General features: G+C 37.8%; 1 protein-coding gene across 1 annotated transcript in view; it reads left to right on the top strand.

Moving 5' to 3' along the window:
- Window positions 1–22048, top strand: part of LOC134654589 (transient receptor potential protein) — a 68761-nt gene that overhangs the window by 32929 nt on the left and 13784 nt on the right. Inside the window, exons 3-7 of the mRNA XM_063510058.1 lie at window positions 35–179; window positions 15707–15802; window positions 17222–17364; window positions 17643–17844; window positions 18652–18825. Of these exons, the coding sequence (XP_063366128.1) occupies window positions 35–179; window positions 15707–15802; window positions 17222–17364; window positions 17643–17844; window positions 18652–18825 (760 nt within the window). The remainder of the gene's footprint in view (window positions 1–34; window positions 180–15706; window positions 15803–17221; window positions 17365–17642; window positions 17845–18651; window positions 18826–22048) is intronic.

Raw genomic sequence — 22048 nt, 5'->3', positions numbered from 1 at the left:
CCTTCATATTTTTTATTCACTATTTTGTCCACAGACTTATCGACCAGTACACCGGCAATCCAGAGCTGTTTGACATCAACTGCGTGGACCCTCTCAACCGGTCAGCGCTCATCGCGGCCATCGAGAACGAGAACATCGAGCTTATAAAGCTGCTTCTCACATCGGGGATCAAGGTCAAGGTTAGTGTCAAGATGTTGTCCACATTATCGGCCAGTACACCGGCAATCCTGAGCTGTTTGACATCAACTGCGTGGACCCTCTCAACCGGTCAGCGCTCATCGCGGCCATCGAGAACGAGAACATCGAGCTTATAAAGCTGCTTCTCACATCGGGGATCAAGGTCAAGGTTAGTGTCAAGATGTTGTCCACATTATCGGCCAGTACACCGGCAATCCAGAGCTGTTTGACATCAACTGCGTGGACCCTCTCAACCGGTCAGCGCTCATCGCGGCCATCGAGAACGAGAACATCGAGCTTATAAAGCTGCTTCTCACATCGGGGATCAAGGTCAAGGTTAGTGTCAAGATGTTGTCCACATTATCGGCCAGTACACCGGCAATCCAGAGCTGTTTGACATCAACTGCGTGGACCCTCTCAACCGGTCAGCGCTCATCGCGGCCATCGAGAACGAGAACATCGAGCTTATAAAGCTGCTTCTCACATCGGGGATCAAGGTCAAGGTTAGTGTCAAGATGTTGTCCACATTATCGGCCAGTACACCGGCAATCCAGAGCTGTTTGACATCAACTGCGTGGACCCTCTCAACCGGTCAGCGCTCATCGCGGCCATCGAGAACGAGAACATCGAGCTTATAAAGCTGCTTCTCACATCGGGGATCAAGGTCAAGGTTAGTGTCAAGATGTTGTCCACATTATCGGCCAGTACACCGGCAATCCTGAGCTGTTTGACATCAACTGCGTGGACCCTCTCAACCGGTCAGCGCTCATCGCGGCCATCGAGAACGAGAACATCGAGCTTATAAAGCTGCTTCTCACATCGGGGATCAAAGTCAAGGTCAGTGTCAAGATATTATACACATTATCGACCAGTGCACCGGCAGTCCAGAACTGTTCGACATCAACTGTATGGACCCTCTCAACCGGTCAACGCTCATCGCGGTCATCGAGAATGAGAACATCGAACTGATAAAGTTGCTGCTTACATCAGGGATCAAGGTCAAGGTTAGTGTCAAGATCAATACAGCAGGTTGGACCAAGCTAACTCTGCATGGCATTTGTAATGACAAAGTCTGGAAATGTTCATCAAAAAATGTCAAATTTCTATGTGAGGTTCCACACTTTGATGTATCAATGTCGGTGTAGCTGTAGAGTTCGCTTAGACCGACACTAACAAAGATTATGTATCGTATTATAAGAAGTAACCACACACAAAAAAACCTCGTGAGTATATAGACAGACATGAAAACATCAAAGTCAAAGTAACAGCTGCCAGCATTGATATAGTATAAAGAACTGCGGGCTTAGCACGGGCGTATCATATTGCACGTGGTATGATACGTTGTCTTCTAACGTTATTGGTAAATTTGTCATATCGCTGAGCATGGCCCCGAGCTACGATAAGCCTACCACGTCGATATTGAATAAAGTTATCGACTATCATACGATAGTGACCACGACTGTCTATGCGTAGAGCTTATGAAAAATCTATTCAATGGCTGCCCTTATTCATATGTCGGACGTGTGTCGGACATAGTTTGAACATGAATAGTCAATTTTATTACTACACTTCCAAATTGAAAAGTGTTTAAATGAGTGACAGCTTTATACAAATTGACCTACATTATAACATGCACGGATAATCGTGTTTGACAATTGAGTCAATTGACAATAATTTGACATTGACAAGCATCGCGTACGCGCGTGATCAGTGAAAATATCAGAATACAAACCAAGTTGAAGAAAAATACTGATTTGCTGTGAAATCTAAAGAAAATGCCACGCATAATGTAAGTTTCTCTAAAAACCAATAATTTATTTACAGAAAAAGTTATAATTCGTTTGATCATAACTGATTTTGTCATGAATATGTTTTTCAGTCGATTCTTTGACCCAGAAGAAAATGCTAGCAAAATATATAACTCAGCATCCCCTGTTCGCCTACAGGGAGTACAGGGAGGACCATGAGCCTCTCGGAAGCCAGAGATAAGTGCAGTGCTGCATACAAGTTCTATGAGAGCACGATCCGTACAGATCAGTGGCATCAGTGGCAGCAGGCATGGAAGTCGGTAAGTACTATGCTAATAATTAATACAGATCAACCTCATCTCAAACTAAGCAAAGTTTGTAGTATGGACACAAGAAACATCCATAACTTAGCATTACTTAAAACATTCAGTGCCAGCGCGAGCTACGCGCTACGAGTGTAGCCGATAACACGGGAAAAACCGTATGTAGCAAAAAGCGCCTACGAACAGTGAACTCCCCTAGTGAGTCGCTGGCAGTTAATGTGTTAATGTTTGTTGTTTATCTTGTTGATATTAGCCCAAATCCAGTTTCTAACTACCGTTGCAGGTAGGGTCATCAAGTCATCACTGAATACAATTTAGCTGTTAAATGTGTCAATTATCTATAAATTCTATTTTTATTGTCAGACTTGTCGTTAATTGAGCTGCAAAGTTAGAAAAATCAATGTGGCAGCAACCCAGGCTCCGCTAGCAGTGAGCGGTAACTCAACCAATTACCGGGAGAACTGGCTTGTCTAAAATGGATCCAGAAGAATCAAGGATTGGAGATGTAAGTACACCTTTCTTAAACTAAAATCATGAAGAGTTTATTGTGCCATTTAAAACTATTGACACTGATCTTCTACTATGACTATGTTCTACTAAGTGACAAAAGTTTGTTAAAAACTGTTCTATGACTACTATAATTGCATGAAGTTGTCATGGCAACAATGGATGTTGTAAAAGTTGATCCAACTGTAGATTAATTACCTAACTAGAAAGTTCTAGTTTGTTATACTTGTTTTTGGTAAACTAGAGTTAACAACATTGAAAGATACACTACTAAACTACCAATTGACATTTTTTTCACACTGCAGAAAAAGGTCATAATGATTGTAACAACAATTAAAAACTTTGGAACCCGTAGACCTCACTTTCAAAATTGTTTTTTTACCCTGTCTGAATATTGTAGAAGCTGGTTTTGTATGTAAGAATTCAAGTGTATTGACAAAAGAAAAACACCACCACACTTTGTGCCATGAATCTAAGACATAAGGATAAAATATTATTAATATTTAATTTTTATGTACAGTCTAACTGCACAGGTAAAAAGGCATTCGACTGCAGTTTCCAAACCGGCTTTACCTGTGCAGTTGAACTGTACAGTGTACATGCTAAACTGCGCAGGCATAGCCTAGTGTGTATTGCCAGCAGTTTAATTGAAAGATTTAAGTAGGTACTCTTATTTTAAATGTTTTCATTTGCAATACCCTAAGTGGTTTGATTGTATACGTGACAATGGGAAGAATTATGATTTTAGCAGCCTATGTATGTAGGTATGTATGTATGTGTGTGGGTATGTTTGTGTCGTGTATTACCCTAGCATAAAAGCTTAACTACTGAGACAAATATTGTTGAATAAGATGTTCATTGGTATGTTTTTATGCCGCAGGTGGCATAGACTACACTTTAATACATAATAGGTACTCTTTAATAAAATAATAATAACAAAAATGCTTTAAATAACGGATTAATAGTTACTGGAACAAAATTTAATTTATTCTCAGTCGAAACGAAATCGGACCAATGAAACTATAAAATCCCCCTGACTTAAAAACGACAGCTTTCTAAAAATGACATTAATTTCTTATAATTTGCAAATGAACCTCTGTACTAGCCTGCGCCACTATAAAATCATGACCTCATCTAATCTATTTGTTTCTGTTTCAGTCATAACATATTGGAGGACACTCAAGTTATCGAGGACACGATAGAAATTAACTAAAATCTGCAGCCTCAATTATTTAATGACTTATTTAGAAAAGGGATAGTCATAATATTTAGCTATAGAACGAGAGAGTGCGCCAAAAAAAAGTTCTGACTTTCTGCCTGGAACACACTTCTCAGCAGGCACGTCCATGCATTTCGAAGTCAATAGTAAAAGTGTTTATTTGTTAAGCATATGTAGGTGAAACTATTACAATGGTATTTAAAAGGTTTTTTCTAACAAACCTTTAAGTTGCAATGTATGTATCAAGTAAGTACATATTACAAGATAAATTAGACCCCACGTCTCTTTATTCGATTGAGCTAAAACTTAATATACATTATTTAAGTTGGGTGATAACTGATAACGCAATATTATGGTACCACCGAATATCTGATGATGGACGCAGGATGTGGTCAAAGAAACTCTTTGATATATATAAAGCAACCTAATTTGTGTTTGGGTTTCTTAGAAATTGTTTTTATGAGTAGGTATTAATTGCCTGTTAAGGCCCCAGTACACAATGCGCCATTCTGGGGGACGCATTTATGCGTTAGAGGGAGCAAGTGATATTGCTATCTCATTCTACCGCATGGCTGCGTCCCTTGGTTTGGCCGGCGATGGCCCATTGTGTACAGGGGCCTTTATAGTCGGCAATAAAAACTTTTATCAAAAATATCATTTTTATTTGACAAGATATGTACTTACCACCTTATTCATAAAACTTTACGGACCTGATTTAGTTAAATAATTTTTTATCCCTTTCTTTCAAATACATAAGGGAGCCGGTCTACCTAGCTTTATTTGACGTTCATAAGCGCATTGTAATTATGCCTACTTGAATAAACTATCTTTTATCTTATCTTTATCTAAGTCAAAATGACAGATAAAGACAAACGATTCATAGCTAATTCAGGGCAGTAACACTTTTATGAATAATGCCACTAGGCTAAGCGTATTATGAGACGCAGGCGACGCAGTTCATGCAGCGCAGCACAGAGCAGATTTTGTAAAGTATGGAACGTCCTTACTCTGGAGTGTGCGTACCTAAAGGACGTTCTATACTTTACAAAAATCGCTCTGTGCTGCGCTGCGTGACCTACGTCGCCTGCGTCTCAGCATACGCTTAAGTTTCCGTCACACAGGCGCGTTTCCCGGGCGGGGCGTGAGCGTTTTATATGTAAAAGCGGCGCGCCCCGCTAACGCCCCGCCCGGAAAACGCGCCTGTGTGACGAAGCCTTTAGCCTTACGGCTTGGCCATGACATTGCTCGACTGGCTTCGGCTAAGGCGACAACCATAGGTTGTAGCGAGACACAGCGATCGGACCTTTCGTTCCCATCTAGCCTTCCCTGCCTTAGCCGGAGCCAGTCGCGCAATGTGGCCAACGCGTTAGTATTTTTATAGTTTACCCCGCGACATCATTAGTAGTTTGTTTCAGTTCTTATAAATTGAAATATATGTCATACACTAAAGATAAAGTGATCAAGTCCACCGGTGGCCAAGGCTGGAAACGAGGCAGGGTACGCGGCTAACGTCCCAAATTCTCTTATGTAAGTACATATATATGTTTTGACGACCGGTCTGGTCTAATGGGTAGTCACCCTGCCTGTGAAGCCGCGGTCCTGGTTCGAATCCCGGTAAGGGCATTAATTTGTGTGATGAGCACAGATATTTGTTCCCGAGTCATGGATGTTTTCTATGTATTTAAGTATTTGTATATTATATATATTAGTCTAAGAGCTAGCCACGGAAATAGGTACTTATGCAATTTATAGAGCAACGAAATCCCTCTAGTTAGTGGGCCATACTATCATTATTAATTAATCCAGCATGGCAGCAGTTCAGCGGTGGGTGTGTGAGTGGATGGGCAACAAAGGGGTTGTAAAATGATATCATAGCTAATTATATATTTAATTCAAATACTGCACTGCACTGGCACTGGTCGTTTGTCGGGAGAGTGAGTGAATCGACGAACAGTATTGTTAATGTGGTGTACACAACCTGCTACTGTCTACTCATACAGTAGCAGGTTGTATGCAGATGTCAGCCGCACCTAATAATTAGTAGCTACCTACTTGTTTAGTTTTAGATTTAGTATACCTAGCTTTAATTTTATTGTATTATTGTAAAATGTAATGGGTTTATACCTAAATAAATAACATTTTATTATTTTATTATTATTATTATTATTATAACAATGCCAGGCGTTTTATTTGGGGGAATAGTAGTGTCAGGTGATGAAAGTACACAAACCACTTGAGCGCCTGCAGGAAGACCATGAGCAAATTCCACCTGACTCACAATTGCTTCACGCATAGTTGTATATGTCTTCTACTTTTTCTTAACACATACCTAGGCGTAATCGAACAGAGTAGTACTATTATTTATTCTGTGACAGAGTACAAAAAGTACGATTGCGAAAAGTACGAGTGGATTATATACGTAAAGCAAAAACGCCTGGCATTGTTATATTTGAATTAAATACATAATTAGCTATAATATCACACCAAACACAGAGCTCTATAAATTGCACACCTTCAATTGATTTTACAACTCCGTTGTTGCCCAACCACTCTCACACCCACCGCTGAACTGCTGCCAGGCGACCGGATTAATTAATAATGATAGTATGGCACACTAACTAGAGGGATTACGTTGCTCTATAAATTGCATAAGTACCTATTTCCGTGGCTAACTCTCCGGTTATATCGTTGTCTGAGTACTCTGAGTGTGTCTGAGACCAAAACACTTTTTCCCTTTTCAGGTCATTACTATGTATACCTATACATTACGGCCCTCGCTCCGAGCCGTTCCTGGTGCAAAAGCTGCCCATAGTAATCCAGCGTTGAAAAGTTGCTAGCATCATGGGCACTTTCGCACCGGGGACGACAATTAATGATTTGTTTGTATACCATAATTTAATGTGAAAATAAACTTGGTTTATCTTTTTGGCAATAGTTGTGTTATTTACCCATTTATAATATTCTCTCCAGTAGCACAGAGCCGATATTGTTAAGAGCCCATCAACGTGCACACTAGCGCCACTGCTAAATAATCGTGATTATTTCAAATTAACGTCAGGTATTTAAAAAAGGGGGCCGCTACGTACTGTATTTTGTATTTGGGGCATTATCTATGAAAAGGGACCTTATTGTCGATGGCGCTTACATCGCGCGGCATTATATTTATATCGGAGCATCTTTAATAATGACGTAAGCGCCATCGACAATAAGGTCCCTTTTCATAGATTCCGTCACATTTAAGTACCTCTTGAATACATCAAACTAGTTTTTATGTTGCTGGATTCTTCAATCTATGCGTCCAAAGTTAAAACGGCCGTTTTTGTTTTAAGTTCATAGATCGGCGAATCCAGCAACATAAAACTAGTTTGATGTATTCAAAAGTTACTTTAATACTATGTAGATACAATACGTAGCGGCCCCCTTTAAAAAAATCTTTCGTTAAATTTAAATTATCACGATTATTTAGCAGTGGCGCTAGTGTGCACGTTGACGGGCTCTTAACTTACCTAGTAAACATAGAAGACTGACAACAGTGCCAACGCCGCGAGAATATTGACATTGTTGTTAATGGATTTAACATAGTTTTTTAAAATTTAACATTAATTATTAGAGTATTAAACTCTGTCTGACCGTAGTTATAGTTACTAAAGTAGGTAGACTTATAGCATAATAGAGCATTTAGGAATATTCTTATTTAACCTTTTGACCGCCACAGACTAACTAGATGCGTCTTTAAATAAGAACGTGCTTAAAATGCTTTAATTATACTATAGTGTATATATATGAAAGTCGGATTAAATACGTTTAGAAGCTATAAGTAGTAACAGTGACAGATTTTGTACGCTAAAATGAAAAATAAGAATAAGCGACACCTACATGCGGGGAATGCTGTTTTGTATGAAGATTGACCATAGAAAAATAGGTAAATAGATTAGGTAGGTATTTGTGTGATAGTAAAACATAGTTGGTTATAGGCGAAATAAGTATTTATTAAGCTGGCTCGCACGCGCACATTCTCAAGAGCCCATCAACGTGCACACTAGCGCCACTGCTAAATAATCATGATTATTTCAATTTAACGAAAGATATTTAAAAAAGGGGGGCCGCTACGTACTGTATCTTGTATTAAAGTACCTTGTGAATATATCAAACTAGTTTCTATGTTGCTGAATTCGTCAATCTATAAACTCAAAACAAAAACGGCCGTTTTAACTTGGACGCATAGATTGACGAATCCAGCAACATAGAAACTAGTTTGATGTACGAGTATTCAAATAGTACATTATTGTCGAGGTTCGGAAGTAGCTACTTGCTGGCTGAGGATTCGTTTTAAACGGACGACCTTGGGAGTCCGTTTAATTGAATCCGAAGCCAGCAAGTAGCCTTCCAGCCGAGTCAAATATAGTGCTTTTCTCAAAAATGGTGCAAGAAATAGAAATATTTTACAGAACTTACAGAAGCAACGTTCTAATTTTCACAGAAAAATACAACCATTAAAAAAATTTGCTTGCCGCCTTTAAAAAAAAAAGAAGTGTATTTTTCTGCTGAAAATACGCCAACCTATTTGAGACACCTAAATAGTCGCGGTACCAACATTAAGCCTGTAACAGACTATCGCACCGCACCGCGACCTTGGAGCGTCGCACCCATAAGTGAGAGCGAGAAACAGATATCTCTTTCTCCCTCTCACTTATGGGTGAAACAGATATCTCTTTCTCGCTCTCACTTATGGGTGAAACAGATTTCTCTTTCTCGCTCTCACTTATGGGTACGACGCTCCAAGGTCGCGGTGCGGTGCGATAGTCTGTTATAGGCTTTATAATAATAAGTGCTGATCATCTGTTTGGCTGTTTAAGGGACCTATGCCTTCATTTGATATGGCCATTTAAAATTTTAAAAAGTTTGGAACTCGTTAAATAATGGAATTTGTATGCGACATTGCAGTCCTGAAATCGAGACTGCAATGTTTTTAACTTTTTAATTTTTTGAATGACCATAAACTACTCACTTCGCGACCTATTTTTTAACCGGCAACGTCGACTTTGCCGTCCATTTTTGAGAAAAGGTACTTTAATACAAGATACAATGCGTAGCGGCCCCCTTTTTTAAATATATTTCGTTAAATTGAAATAATCACGATTACTTAGCAGTGGCGCTAGTGTGCAGGTTGATGGGCTCTTAACAACAGCCGGTTTTGTGCATGATGCTTAGGAAGTCCTCGGGGAGCGCCTTCCTTAATTTCCCCCTGTATCCACGAGAAGTTTTCTGGAAGAAAAATAAGGAAATAAGTAACAGCAGGTTCATGTGGCAGCTATGAATGAAATATTTTCACATGAGTGCAGGCTATTTGCACCCAAAATATAGCTACTAGTAACTAATCGACGGGAACGACCATTTCGGGGAATAATATCCATTGGTTTTTATATATATTATCCGCTAGTTTTTATATATATGTATTATCCATTAGAGTCTCGTGAAGAGCAATATGAACGCTTACTGATGCACACCAAAAATATGAAAGTTAAGTTTTGTCCTAGACTCGAGGTTGCTGCTTGCTGCGCATTCCGCTAGTCATCAAGCAATAGGCCTGTATTATTTTTTTTGAATAAAAATATGACTAAGTATGTTTGTCAACAATGCAGCACATTAGAACTAGAACTGGATACCTTAGTTAAACCTTAAATGCATTCCCAGATTATGATATGATATGATATGATTTATTTATCTCACAATATACAATTTCACTTAAAATTACAAATGGTAGATTTTCAGGAATTTATATTGTGATTGTCAGTTTTTTTCACATAATGAATAATTGAATATGAAGAATAACAGTATGTATCCTAGACCCAGTAACTACTTAACATAACTATCAAACAATAGTTACCTATCTCATTGCACAATACAGCCACACTCATACTTATTCAAAAAAGTTACTAAGACACGCCTAGTGGAACGTCACAGTTTTTTATGTCTAGTAAGTACTTAATTCAGTGCTCAAGAGAACTTACCTTCTGTGTGCAAGTTGCTCGAGAAAGGTATTGACTTACAGTAGTCTGGCCAATGGACAAGCCATCATCTTGACTAGTCCCGCGTTGGTAGTTGCCATCAGCTACCAGTATTACAGCTAATACTGTTAAAACCTAAAACAAATAAGAACATAGATGTAATATTTGTACCTAGGTAAGTAGACTTTCCCCTTTAGGTTAGGATATGAATGTTGAGGTAAAAAGTGGCTTAAATAAGTAACCTCTGTTAGTAAGTATAAGATTGTGCAACAGAATATCTTAACATACTAATTTTTACAATTATAATATGAGATAGTATTTAAGAGTTTAGTAGCATTGTCATTGAGACGCCTGTCTTACATGGAATACATATTAACTTTAAAGAAACACTACAATTTTATTAAGCTTTACCTTTAAGGTGTTTTGGTAATCCATCACCGTTTTGAGACTCTGCGTTAAGTTCGGCACATAAATGCACTGCACACTCCTTACACTCTGTAAATATGCCGAAACTCTTCGTCTGGCATATCAAACGGGTTGCAAGCGTTTCTTAAAGCTATGCACGAGATTTTTCGACGCTTTGTTTCTTCAACAGCAGCCGCGAGTAGGAATAATAAAATTTGACTTCCCTGCAAATAAAATATTGACTATATTATATAAAGCGGAACATTGTAACTAATAACTCTCAATATAATCATAGAAAAACGGATATTTACCTGTAATTTGTATTTGTAATAGGTTTATTCACTAGTTTTGCTTTCACGACAAGGCTTATCGTCACCTAAGAAGCACTTAGATAAAATTAACTAAGTTGAACTGTCAAAATGGGATAATATGTCAAATTATCCAACCCCCATGTTATGCAAATTGTCTTCTGTCATCTACCGCTGTCAAATGTGGATAACTCCATATATCGTCTGCTACCATAGTATGCATGATATAATCGTCGGTAACTAACGTTTTATTCACATATTTTATACCATATTGCGTGATAACTGCTACCGTGCTAAGCCCACTGGATACCCAATCAGCCGCCAAAAATGGCCCCACAAAAGTGATGTCAAAACAGATCATGCATTACTTTTTCGTTTAGTCTTGTTTGAAACGCTCAAATGTGAAGTTGTCAACAATTACGAAATGTGCCGTTAAAATATGTAAAAATAACAATGATAAAACAAGGAAAAAGGATGGAATGTATTTCTTTCGGTTAGTTCTTTGTATAGCATTACATAATTTATGTAATCTGGTGGTAATTTTATGGTTTTGAATAAATTAATTTGTTAGTACCAAAGAAGGGATGTCAAGGAACAAATTTCTAATGAGTCGATGTGAGGTCAATATATTTTTATATGGAATTCATAAGAAATAATATTATGTTTAAATTGAAGATTTCCAAGAAAACCTATGCGACGTGCAAAGTGGACTGCTATTTAATTATAGCAAGAGATAGGGGTGATGCAGTTTTAAACAAGGCAAAACGGCACTTGTGTGTTCGGCCCATTTCCCTGTTTCCGACATATACACCACCAATAAGGGCTTATATCGACTAACTGTAAATGCTAAACCTGTCGGAACACAGTGACAACCACAGGATTTTTTTTATAAAGTATAGGTAGACTTTATAAAAAAAATCCAATCAGTATCTAAATGTCCCCGTGCAGCCGTGCTATGAGTAAATGTAGATCTTAAATACACAGTTATTTAATAAGTAGAATTTATTTCAAGGAAATTAGTATTTAAAGACGTATACTTACGAATTAAAAATTTAATTTGTTTGAATTTGAACCACGAATTAAGTTTATTTGACTTCCGATTAAATTAAATTTGTTTTATTTATTACTTCAATTGGTTTTCCTGTACAGTAATACATATTAAAGTGTACCAAAGTGACTCCATTCGTTCATTATTCTCGTTTGACGTTGTTTGACGTAAATACGTTACGTTTAGTGCCATCGGACTAAATTTTTTAACAGTGTTGGTACTTATGTTTGCAAATTTGACACTTAATGCTTACGACATTAAGCTCTTTTCTGTACGAAACATTTATCTTGACTCAAAATTTACGTAAGCGTTTTTATCATCAATGCAAATGGTGCGAAACGTCATTGGGATCCACATTTCTTGACGTTTTTGTTCTGCTTTGTGTGTCTATTTCTTTTATATTAAGTCAGTGGCTGCCAGTAACAGGTTATGAAGAGGTTAAGAGAAAATCGCACCATAAAAAAAACCGCTACGAAACGACACGTTCATCTATATACATTACATATCCATAGATGAATGTTTTATATCCATATTAAAACGTTCCTTATTCTTTTTTATTTATTCACGTAAAAAACTTATTTGATTCACTGAACGACCGCGTTGATTACCGTTACCGTTTACCTTTGCAACAAATTTGTTTTGTAGGATCGCGCTACAGATAAATATACCTAAATGTATCAAAATAATAACAATAAGGTGACCTAGTCACAATAACCCGGTACTTAAGGGCGAATAAACTACAAATAGTGTAACATTAACAGTTGTGTCAGTCCCTAACGAAAAAATACTGTTGTTAGTGGCAGTTTTCTTTTTACGTAGGTAAGTTTTTCCTTCTTTTGGTTTACAAGCTTTTACACTTGAAAGGGCCACCGAAATAAAATATTGTACACATTGACTTGTTTAAATCTCAAATGAGTCAAGATTTCAACTACAGTGAATCATTTAAGCATCTACCCAAATCTGTACTTTACCTACTAAATATATGTACCTAAAGTGTCATTCTATGGAACTTGCAAACTATGTAAACAAACCGCCATATTAAAATTGTCTCTCAATGTCAATTTACTAGTGACTATTGTTTACATAGTTAGCAAGTTCTATAGAATGACATTCTAGGTATACCTACGAGTAATAATTGCTCGCGTTTATATGGAGTAGCTGTCACATAAAATGTTTCTAGGTATTTTTTGGAAGTTTTGCACGTAATATTTGAGTAATTATCAAAATACGGTAAAACACATTTTTTTTTAACTAAGCCCAATTAGACCAACCAAAAGAGACTTGAAGGAACTGTTATAGGGACCGTCATTCGACACGAGAGATTATATTATGGAAATAGACAGTAACAATGCTGCCGTCAACGCTATAGCAGTAACGGTGCAACGTTACCGTAAAATGGGGTGAGTAGGGTCAAAACTGAAATTCAAACCTCGATAACATTTTATATGAAAACTTAATGGTGTATATAATAAGTATTCCAAACGTTTGTATTTTAGTTTTTATTTTATTTTGGGTAGTTCCATTTCATAACTTTGACGATAAAGAGGAAAACCCACCTCACCCTGTAGTGCCTCGTATTTGGGGTGAGAGGGGTTTTCATACAAAGGTGATTTTGGAAGATTGTTGGATCGATTTTTTTTATTATGCGTATTACTATAGCTCCATTTTAAATTGGAATCCATTATTTTTGTAGCAGTAGCCTTAAAATCCCTTCTCACCCCCCTCTCAAACCTTCTCTCCCCATTCATAACCCACCTCTCCCCGCGAAACCTACTCACCCCGTTTTACGGTAACGCTTTATGACTATTTAAGAAATTATTTTTCACACCTATTCAGAAAAGAGCTTTTTCTTCCCTGCTAGGAGGGATCAAAGTGGCACTTTTCCTCCCTGCTAGGAGAGATCAAAGTAACACTTTTCTGTTCAAGCACACGATTTTTAAATTTTTTTGCACATTATTTTTTTAGCTTAAATAATCTGTTTAAGGATCAGATTGTGTCAACACTAAGATTTTTTTATTTTCCTCATGGTTGATGTGAAAAGTAGTATATGTGTCACACGGTATCAAAATTATTTCGTCTTGGGCGTTAACACTTGAATCCCTCATTACGCTCAGGATTCTACTTTAGAATCCATCGCTTCATTCAGGATTTAATGTACCCTTGACGGAAATATATCATTTTAACACAAACTATGTATGTATGTATGTATGTATGTATGTATGTATGTATGTATGTATGTATGTATGTATGTATGTATGTATGTATGTATGTATGTATGTATGTATGTATGTATGTATGTATGTATGTATGTATGTATGTATGTATGTATGTATGTATGTATGTATGTATGTATGTATGTATGTATGTTAGAGCTCATTTAGAGGGCGCGCGAACTCGTAGGTATACGATTTTAGTTACATTGCGGACCATTAAGGTTACAACAATTCAGCCGACCGATCTTAATGACGCAATGTAACGAAACTTGCATGCGAGTTCTCGCACCGTCTAAATGAGCCCTAGGGTGGTATTCCACTTACAAAAAAAATGTGAGACGCAATGCACATTGGACAAAGATCTAGGATAAGTCGAATACCACCCTTAGATATTTATGGAAATAAATACCACGTAAAGGGTAAGAAGTAAGAAAAAAGAATAGATGTAGGTAGGCATGTAGCCCTCGGGAAATCAGGGCGGCGGAGCGGTTGATCACATCTTGTCGATATTTACATAATACCGAGCGGTAACTTACCTTACCGTTTTTAGGATTCCTTGCCGAAAGATATATGTTTGGCATAAGTATATATATATACAGTACAGGGTGTTGCCTGTAACACGAGCAAATAATTAAAATATTTGTTATACTCCTCAAACTATAAAACTTTTGTTAAACAACTTTTAAAAATTATGAATCCTTTAGACTTCCTCTTTTTGATACAAAATAAATATTGCCTTCAATTTACGCGGACATCAGTGTATTTGACGTTGCTTGTCACGCTTTAAACATAACAAAATTTGCAATACATTGCGTCGTAGAATAAACTTTAAAGTGTAATAAAAATCAAAACATAAGTTATTTCTAAAAGTTGCTGAACAAATGTTGGTCAGTTTGAGGAGTACAGCCTACAGTTTAATTTATTGCTCCTGTTACAGGAGACACCCTGTATTCTGGCAAGCCGATTTTTGAGTAGAATAAGGCGCAAGATTTATAATTTCTATGGGTGATTGATGACAAAGTTGGCTTGCCAGATTATACTTACGAGTCGCACGCCGCTCGTGGTTCAATTTTGGAATCTTTCGCTTGCTCGGGTATCGGTATATTAGCACGAGAGGTTAAACAACAACTTTGCCCCCTTGTAAAACAAATAATTACTTATTATACCTACCTTTCCAGATTAATATTATACCATGGCATACGCATAAGTAGAAAAAAGCGTCGTCAATACTCGTCGTTAACTGCTGGAACTAATTCCACACAGACGAAGTCGCGAGCAAAAGCTAGTACCTAGTAAATAAAAACTGTAGGTTTTAAACCTACGGTGTGGGGTGTCGTTGGGAGGTATTTTATACATATCTCCAAAGTTGTCCAAAGACCATTTATTGATAAAGTGAAATAATCACTCCGAAAGACAAAAACAGTATTTGGCCCCTACCCCCATAAAAATCAAAACAAGTTTTTTTTAAGGTTCTGAACAAATGTTGGTCAGCCTGAGGAGCCTACAGTTTAATTACCGTTTGAATATTTGGCAGTCGCTTTTGGAATATCTCACAGATTCATTAGTAATTACTATCTTTTCTGCAATAAACTAGAAAAAACCAATAGTTGGTCAAACCAATTTGTCAGTAAATAAGAACAAAAAGAACGATACTGATCCTTTTCTTTTGGGTGCTATTCTCTCCGTCTATGTTTGAAATGAAACAGTCGTTTGACAAACTATACATTATAATGATAATATTTGTGGCCAGGACGCGCTTCTACATGCCATCAAAGAAGAATACGTGGAAGCAGTCGAAATGTTGCTGCAGTGGGAGGAGGAGCATCACGTCCCCGGGGAACCTTATGTGAGTGAGCGAGATAGCTGTGTTGCATATTCAAAAACTGTTAGCCACCCCCGTACACAGGGGCGTATTTACCCTAGGGCCATCCGGGCCATGGCCCGGGGCGCCAACCCTCAGGGGCGGCATCGGATTGCATTTTGTTTTTCTTCCTTGACTTCTGGGGCGGCGAAACGTATTGGCCCGGGGCGCCAAATTTCTAAATACGCCCCTGCCCGTACAGTGTTGGCCGAACGTTAATAGGGATGATGACACATGTTGAATTTTATAACAAAATCTAGTAAAATAGATAGCAAATGAGCAATTTATCACAATATTGTAGATATTATAAAAAAAATTTGGAAATAATACAAAAATGCAGCACCTGAAAGTTCATAAATTAAAGTTTTTTTTTAACTTTCAAAAACGAAATAAGTAAGGATACCATTCGATTCCTTACATTTTAACCAAAAAAATATTGTATAGCAACTATATACATAAACGCAATATTTCACCGATAAAAATGCAATTTTCTTGTTTTGTTCATACTTCAAGATGCGCTCTCAGTAACCTTGACGTCACGTTCACATACCGATTTGTTAGGGGCGTTTCGCGAGTGAAGTACGACTGTCGGACTTTGACTATCATTTCTGCCTTTTGTATTGCTTTAATGCAATGGGTCCCATATAGACATTTGATCCTAAAAACAAACCTGATTGATTGATACCTTAAGTGAAAATTTGTCTAGCCCAGTACAAATTGAACCGTAAACCTTAACGGACGGTTACAGTTTACGGTTCAATTTGTAATGGTTATGGTCAAAAATGGTCTATTGCATTAACGTTTCGGCCAACACTGACCCCGTATATCTCACGGGATTGCTTCGTGTATAATTCCCTTTTGGCGAAATATTATTGAATGACTGATGAATATGTAATAATAATGAAAACGTTGTCGTAACGCCGGTAACGGTACCTAAGTTCGAATCGCATTGCGGTCGAACAATAAGTACCTACCTATATGACTTCAACGCTTTGAAAATAGTAGACTCAGTAGACTATACAACAAGGGCATAAAATAGTTGCAGCACTGGCAATTTGTATGGCAGGTTTTGGACTTAATACAAATACAAATACATTTTTTTTATTTCTGAAATAGAATAATAACAGTGTTACATTTATGCTGACTCCGACGCTAGGCAAAGCCTGTCCTGTGGGAGAAATAATACGGTTTACAGTAAAAACAATGATACTATCTGTTAAGATAAGGTTATTTAAACATTAAATTATAGAAAATAATGGTGGGAAATGTAAATTAAGTCTTTGCTAAGTCAATAAGGGTTGTTTACTTTATGCACTAGGGCATAACAAGCATCTTTATGTCGCTTACACGCGGCTTAAACACCAAATTTACGAGCATGATAAGTGAGCAAGGTATTTTTGACAGAGTTGGGAGTCCGTGGAGCCCTCAGCAGCTACCTTCACTCCAGACATCACCCCCCTCATTCTGGCAGCACACCGGAACCACTACGAGATCCTGAAGATCCTGCTGGACAGAGGAGCCACGCTGCCCATTCCTCACGACGTCAAGTAGGTACAGGCTTGATTTACGTATGTAGATATGCAAAGACTTTAGACAAAGAGATACAAATAGGAGAATTGCTTACAGATATGACGCTTTGTGTCTATGCATTTGTGATCAATGAATTTTGATGATGATTCGATTACAAATACCTAGCTAGCAGGAGAGTAAGTACTCTCGAGACATCATCAGAAGGTTATTCTGATTGTTAAAGTTATGTTAGCTCTTTATTCGAAGAATATAATTATGAGCACTAAATTTATTTCATTTCTCTTTCCCTCTCCAGATGCGGCTGTGACGAGTGCGTCAAGTCTTCCCAAGAGGATTCCCTCAGGCACTCGCAAGCTCGTATCAATGCGTACCGTGCCCTCACCTCCCCATCCCTCATAGCTTTATCCTCGGCAGACCCGCTGTTGACTGCCTTTCAACTTTCTTGGGAGCTGAATAGGCTTAGCAGGATGGAGACTGAGTTCAGAGTTGAATATAAGGTAAATAAAAGCATAATCACCAAGCCTTCTACTCCTTACAGCAGGACCGGTATCATGGTCGCGTTTTTATCACCTGTAATATCATGCGTCACTTTCGCACTTACCTACTTGTTAGAACGTGACAGGCATGGTGACAAATGATAAAGAGCCGGCCATCTTAGTCCTTCTGGTTTGCTGGTGGAAGGTTTTTATCTCTTGGAAATTGAACAGACAGCTAGTTGATAACAGAGCCTGGAGACGAAAAAGAGTTAAATGCAGTATCTAAGAGGTAAAACTCCATTAATGCTCTTGAACAACGAAGGCTTCTCAAGGTGACGACACACTTTTGTAACTCCGAGTACAGTTTTTGGAATTTTATGTCTGTGCCACTTCGTGCCTTATCACAGTGTTAATCAATACGAAAGCCGTAAGGGATCATCAAATAATTGTCTTTGAAGAGGCACAATTATCAAATCCGTCTCCATAGCCATAACTTCAGCATATTTGAATCTCATATATATATATTTTTTTTTCATAATTCATAATTCATAATTTATTTATTGCATCCATGGTTGTTACATTGGTGTTACATAGTGAAAGTGAGTTTCACATGGACCCTGGTAGGGCACAGCAATAGTCTTAAATCTGTCTTTATTAAGTTACAATAATGTACTATTTCAAAAATATGTGCATCGAAACCACTAATAGCAGGGAAAATTAACAGATTATTTTTATATATGAGAGTTTTCCTTTGAGTACTGAATGGAAGTGAACTGGGTTTACTGTCCGTTGGGCTAATTCTTTCTAATTCCTAACTTTTCGTACCAGGCCTTAAAACAGCAGTGCCAAGAGTTCGCCACCTCCCTCCTGGACCACACGAGGACGTCCAACGAGCTGGAGATCATGCTGAACTACAACCCCGCGGACATCGACTGCTGGGAGCCGGGGGAACGGCAGACGCTTGGCAGACTCAAGCTGGCCATCCAATATAAGCAGAAAATGGTAATTCCTTACAACAGCGATAGACTTTAAGACAGCAGTGCCAAGAGTTCGCCGCTTCCCTCCTGGATCACACGAGAACGTCCAATGAGAGATCATGCTGAACTTCAACCCCTGGGACAATGACTGCTGGGAACTGGGAGAACGGCAGACGCTTGGCAGACTCAAGCTGGCCATCTAATATAAGCAGAAAATGGTAATTCCTTACAACAACGATAGACTTTAAGACAGCAGTGCCAAGAGTTCGCCACCTCCCTCCTAGATCACACGAGAACGTCCAATGAGAGATCATGCTGAACTTCAACCCCTGGGACAATGACTGCTGGGAACTGGGAGAACGGCAGACGCTTGGCAGACTCAAGCTAGCCGTCAACAGACAGTTGGCAGCTGTTGCATACTCATACTCATACATATTTTCCCCACGTCGGGCGTTTGAGTCGCTTGTATTTTCCCCACCACCAACTTCGCACCAATAATTACCGTTTATTTATGAACGTTAGTTTGTAATGTTTGTATGAGTCTTTCGTGTCCCCTCACTTCACCTGCCTAATAGCCCAAAATGGTATGTTTTACGTTGGTATATGTGATTTGTCCTTGTTGATAAATATTACGTCTCAGAACACAAACCCGATTGAACCATTTTCTTTGATGACCTAATGCCGACGTTGCATATGCGTAACATTTATTCTGATTCAGGAAATTCCTGCGATATTCTAATAATAGTTTGTTTACAGAGCATTTGGCATCGTCTTTCTCTCGATTTTCGATACAAGTTTTAAAATGTACACAAGGTATTTACTTAGGTACCAGAAATATTTTGACCAATTTTATGTGACAAGATGTGATTTATTACTAGGTATTTGATTCTCAACCTTTCAAGTAATACTTAGGTACCGTAAAACGGGGTGAGTAGGTTTCGCGGGGAGAGGTGGGTTATGAATGGGGAGAGAAGGTTTGAGAGGGGTGTGAGAAGGGATTTTAAGGCTACTGCTACAAAAATAATGTACTCCAATTTAAAATGGAGCTATAGTAATACTCATAATAAAAAAATCGATCCAACAATCTTCCAAAATCACCTTTGTATGAAAACCCCTCTCACCCCAAATACGAGGCACTACGGGGTGAGGTGGGTTTTTCTCTTTATCGTCAAAGTTATGAAATGGAACTACCCAAAATAAAATAAAAACTAAAATACAAACGTCCGGAACACTTATTATATACACCATTCAGTTTTCAAATGTAAAAATAAAATGTTATCGAGGTTTGAATTTCAGTTTTGACCCTACTCACCCCATTTTACGGTATATATAGTTACAACACTTGCCTTGGAAATAAATTCATGAACTTCGTAAAGCCACCTGTTTCTTTCTTTGTCAATTTATTTGAAAAAGGACTTAAGTTGTACTGAAAACATAATGTTTATACCGCTGTAGAGAAACAAGGAGAGATGAGGGTGTTAAGACATATATTTTGTCACCCATATTGTAGTGAAAGTGCAAAAGTGTGTTTAACAAGTTACAAGATTAGAGCGATTTAAGAAGTCCATTTTTAGGGTTCCGTAGTTGAGATTCAAATGATTATTTGGTTACCTGCCACTCGAAGAGGTATTCAATTAAATTATCGCATTAGTACAGCTTGGCAAAAAAGAGTAGAAATTAAAAAGTGACAACACTGTAGTGTCGTCCCGTTTTTTTATACAAGGTGTCCCAAGAAGTAGTGATATACTGAATCTGGGAGGTAGAGGACCTAGAGGGCTATTTGAATCACCCCCATGTATGTTCTGCGATTTTTCGTATTTTCGGAATTATGATTTTTTTTTATTTTTTCACCTATCGCCGAGTACGATGAGATTTTTATTTATGGTGACGTGAATTATTGCGGTAGATGCTTGATTTTTTTTGTGTGCTAAGCTGATAGATAGGCCAATTCAGTATGGTAACATTTACTATCGTTAGATCTTTGAATGGAATTAAAAAAAAAATGCCAAGAAAGATAAAATTACCCAGTATGTTTTATTTTTTTAAGCGCCCTTGAAGTTCTGAACATACTGAGTAATTTTATCTTTCTTGGCATTAAATTTTTTTTTTTAATTCCATTCAAAGATCTAACGATAGTAAATGTTACCAAACTGAATTGGCCTATCTATCAGCTTAGCACACAAACAAAATCAAGCATCTACCGCAATAATTCACGTCACCATAAATAAAAATCTCATCGTACTCGGCGATAGGTGAAAAATTAAAAAAAATCATAACTCCGAAAATACGAAAAATCGCGGAACATATATGGGGGTGATTCAGATAGCGCTCTAGGTCCTCTACCTCCCAACTTCAGTATATCACTACTTCTTGGGACACCTTGTATAAATTGGTTTGAAAGGGACGACACTACGATGTTGCCACTTTTTAATTTCTACTCTTTTTTGTCAAGCTGTAAAGGTAACCAGTTTTTGCGTTGTGATTGATTGAAATATAATTATAAGGTAAACGTACTGGTGCTCGACGCGGTCCCAGTGCATGCCATCTTGAAACTTAAGTCATTGTCAATAGAGGCGACAGCAGGGTGTCATCTATTGGGCATTAGCATGTCGAGCACTAGTACGTTTACCTTAATACATTGTCGACGCTTAGGGCCGCTCCGGCAACACTTGCTTTTTAGTCAAGTTATGAGCGTTAGCTATTCTTCCTTTCTATTAATTAAGTGCAGTTTTACATCCTTACAATGACAATAGTTTAAGTGGGTTAATAAGTATAGTTAAATAAAATAAAGAAACTATTACACAGATCAACCTTAACCCCAAACTAAGCAAAGCTTGTAATATGGGTGCTAGGCGACGATAAACATACTTACACCTATAGATAAATACAATACAACACATAAAAAACAACCATGACTCAGGAACAAATACTTGTGTTCATCACACAATATACTTATGGTCCTGGGTTAGAATTCCGGTAAGAGAATTTTTACCGCAATTCTAACCCAGGACCATGCATAAGTATTTTTACATACCTATTAAAACTTTTTTAAATACCGCTTATGCTCTAACGTGACCTTACCACATAGCTTCTCATCCATTTGAGTCGACAAACTACAAGGTACTCATACGTAATGGTTACTTACGAAACATGAAGAAGGATTCTGTTTATATACATTTTATTTTATATTATTCATGGAAAATGCAGATTTACACTCCTGTCAAGATATACGCAGTGCACTCTTATGT

Source organism: Cydia amplana, chromosome 15, assembly GCF_948474715.1.
Source record: "Cydia amplana chromosome 15, ilCydAmpl1.1, whole genome shotgun sequence".
Lineage (NCBI taxonomy): Eukaryota > Metazoa > Arthropoda > Insecta > Lepidoptera > Tortricidae > Cydia > Cydia amplana.
Note: the sequence above shows the minus strand (reverse complement) of the source record. Positions and strands in the feature narration are given on the sequence as shown.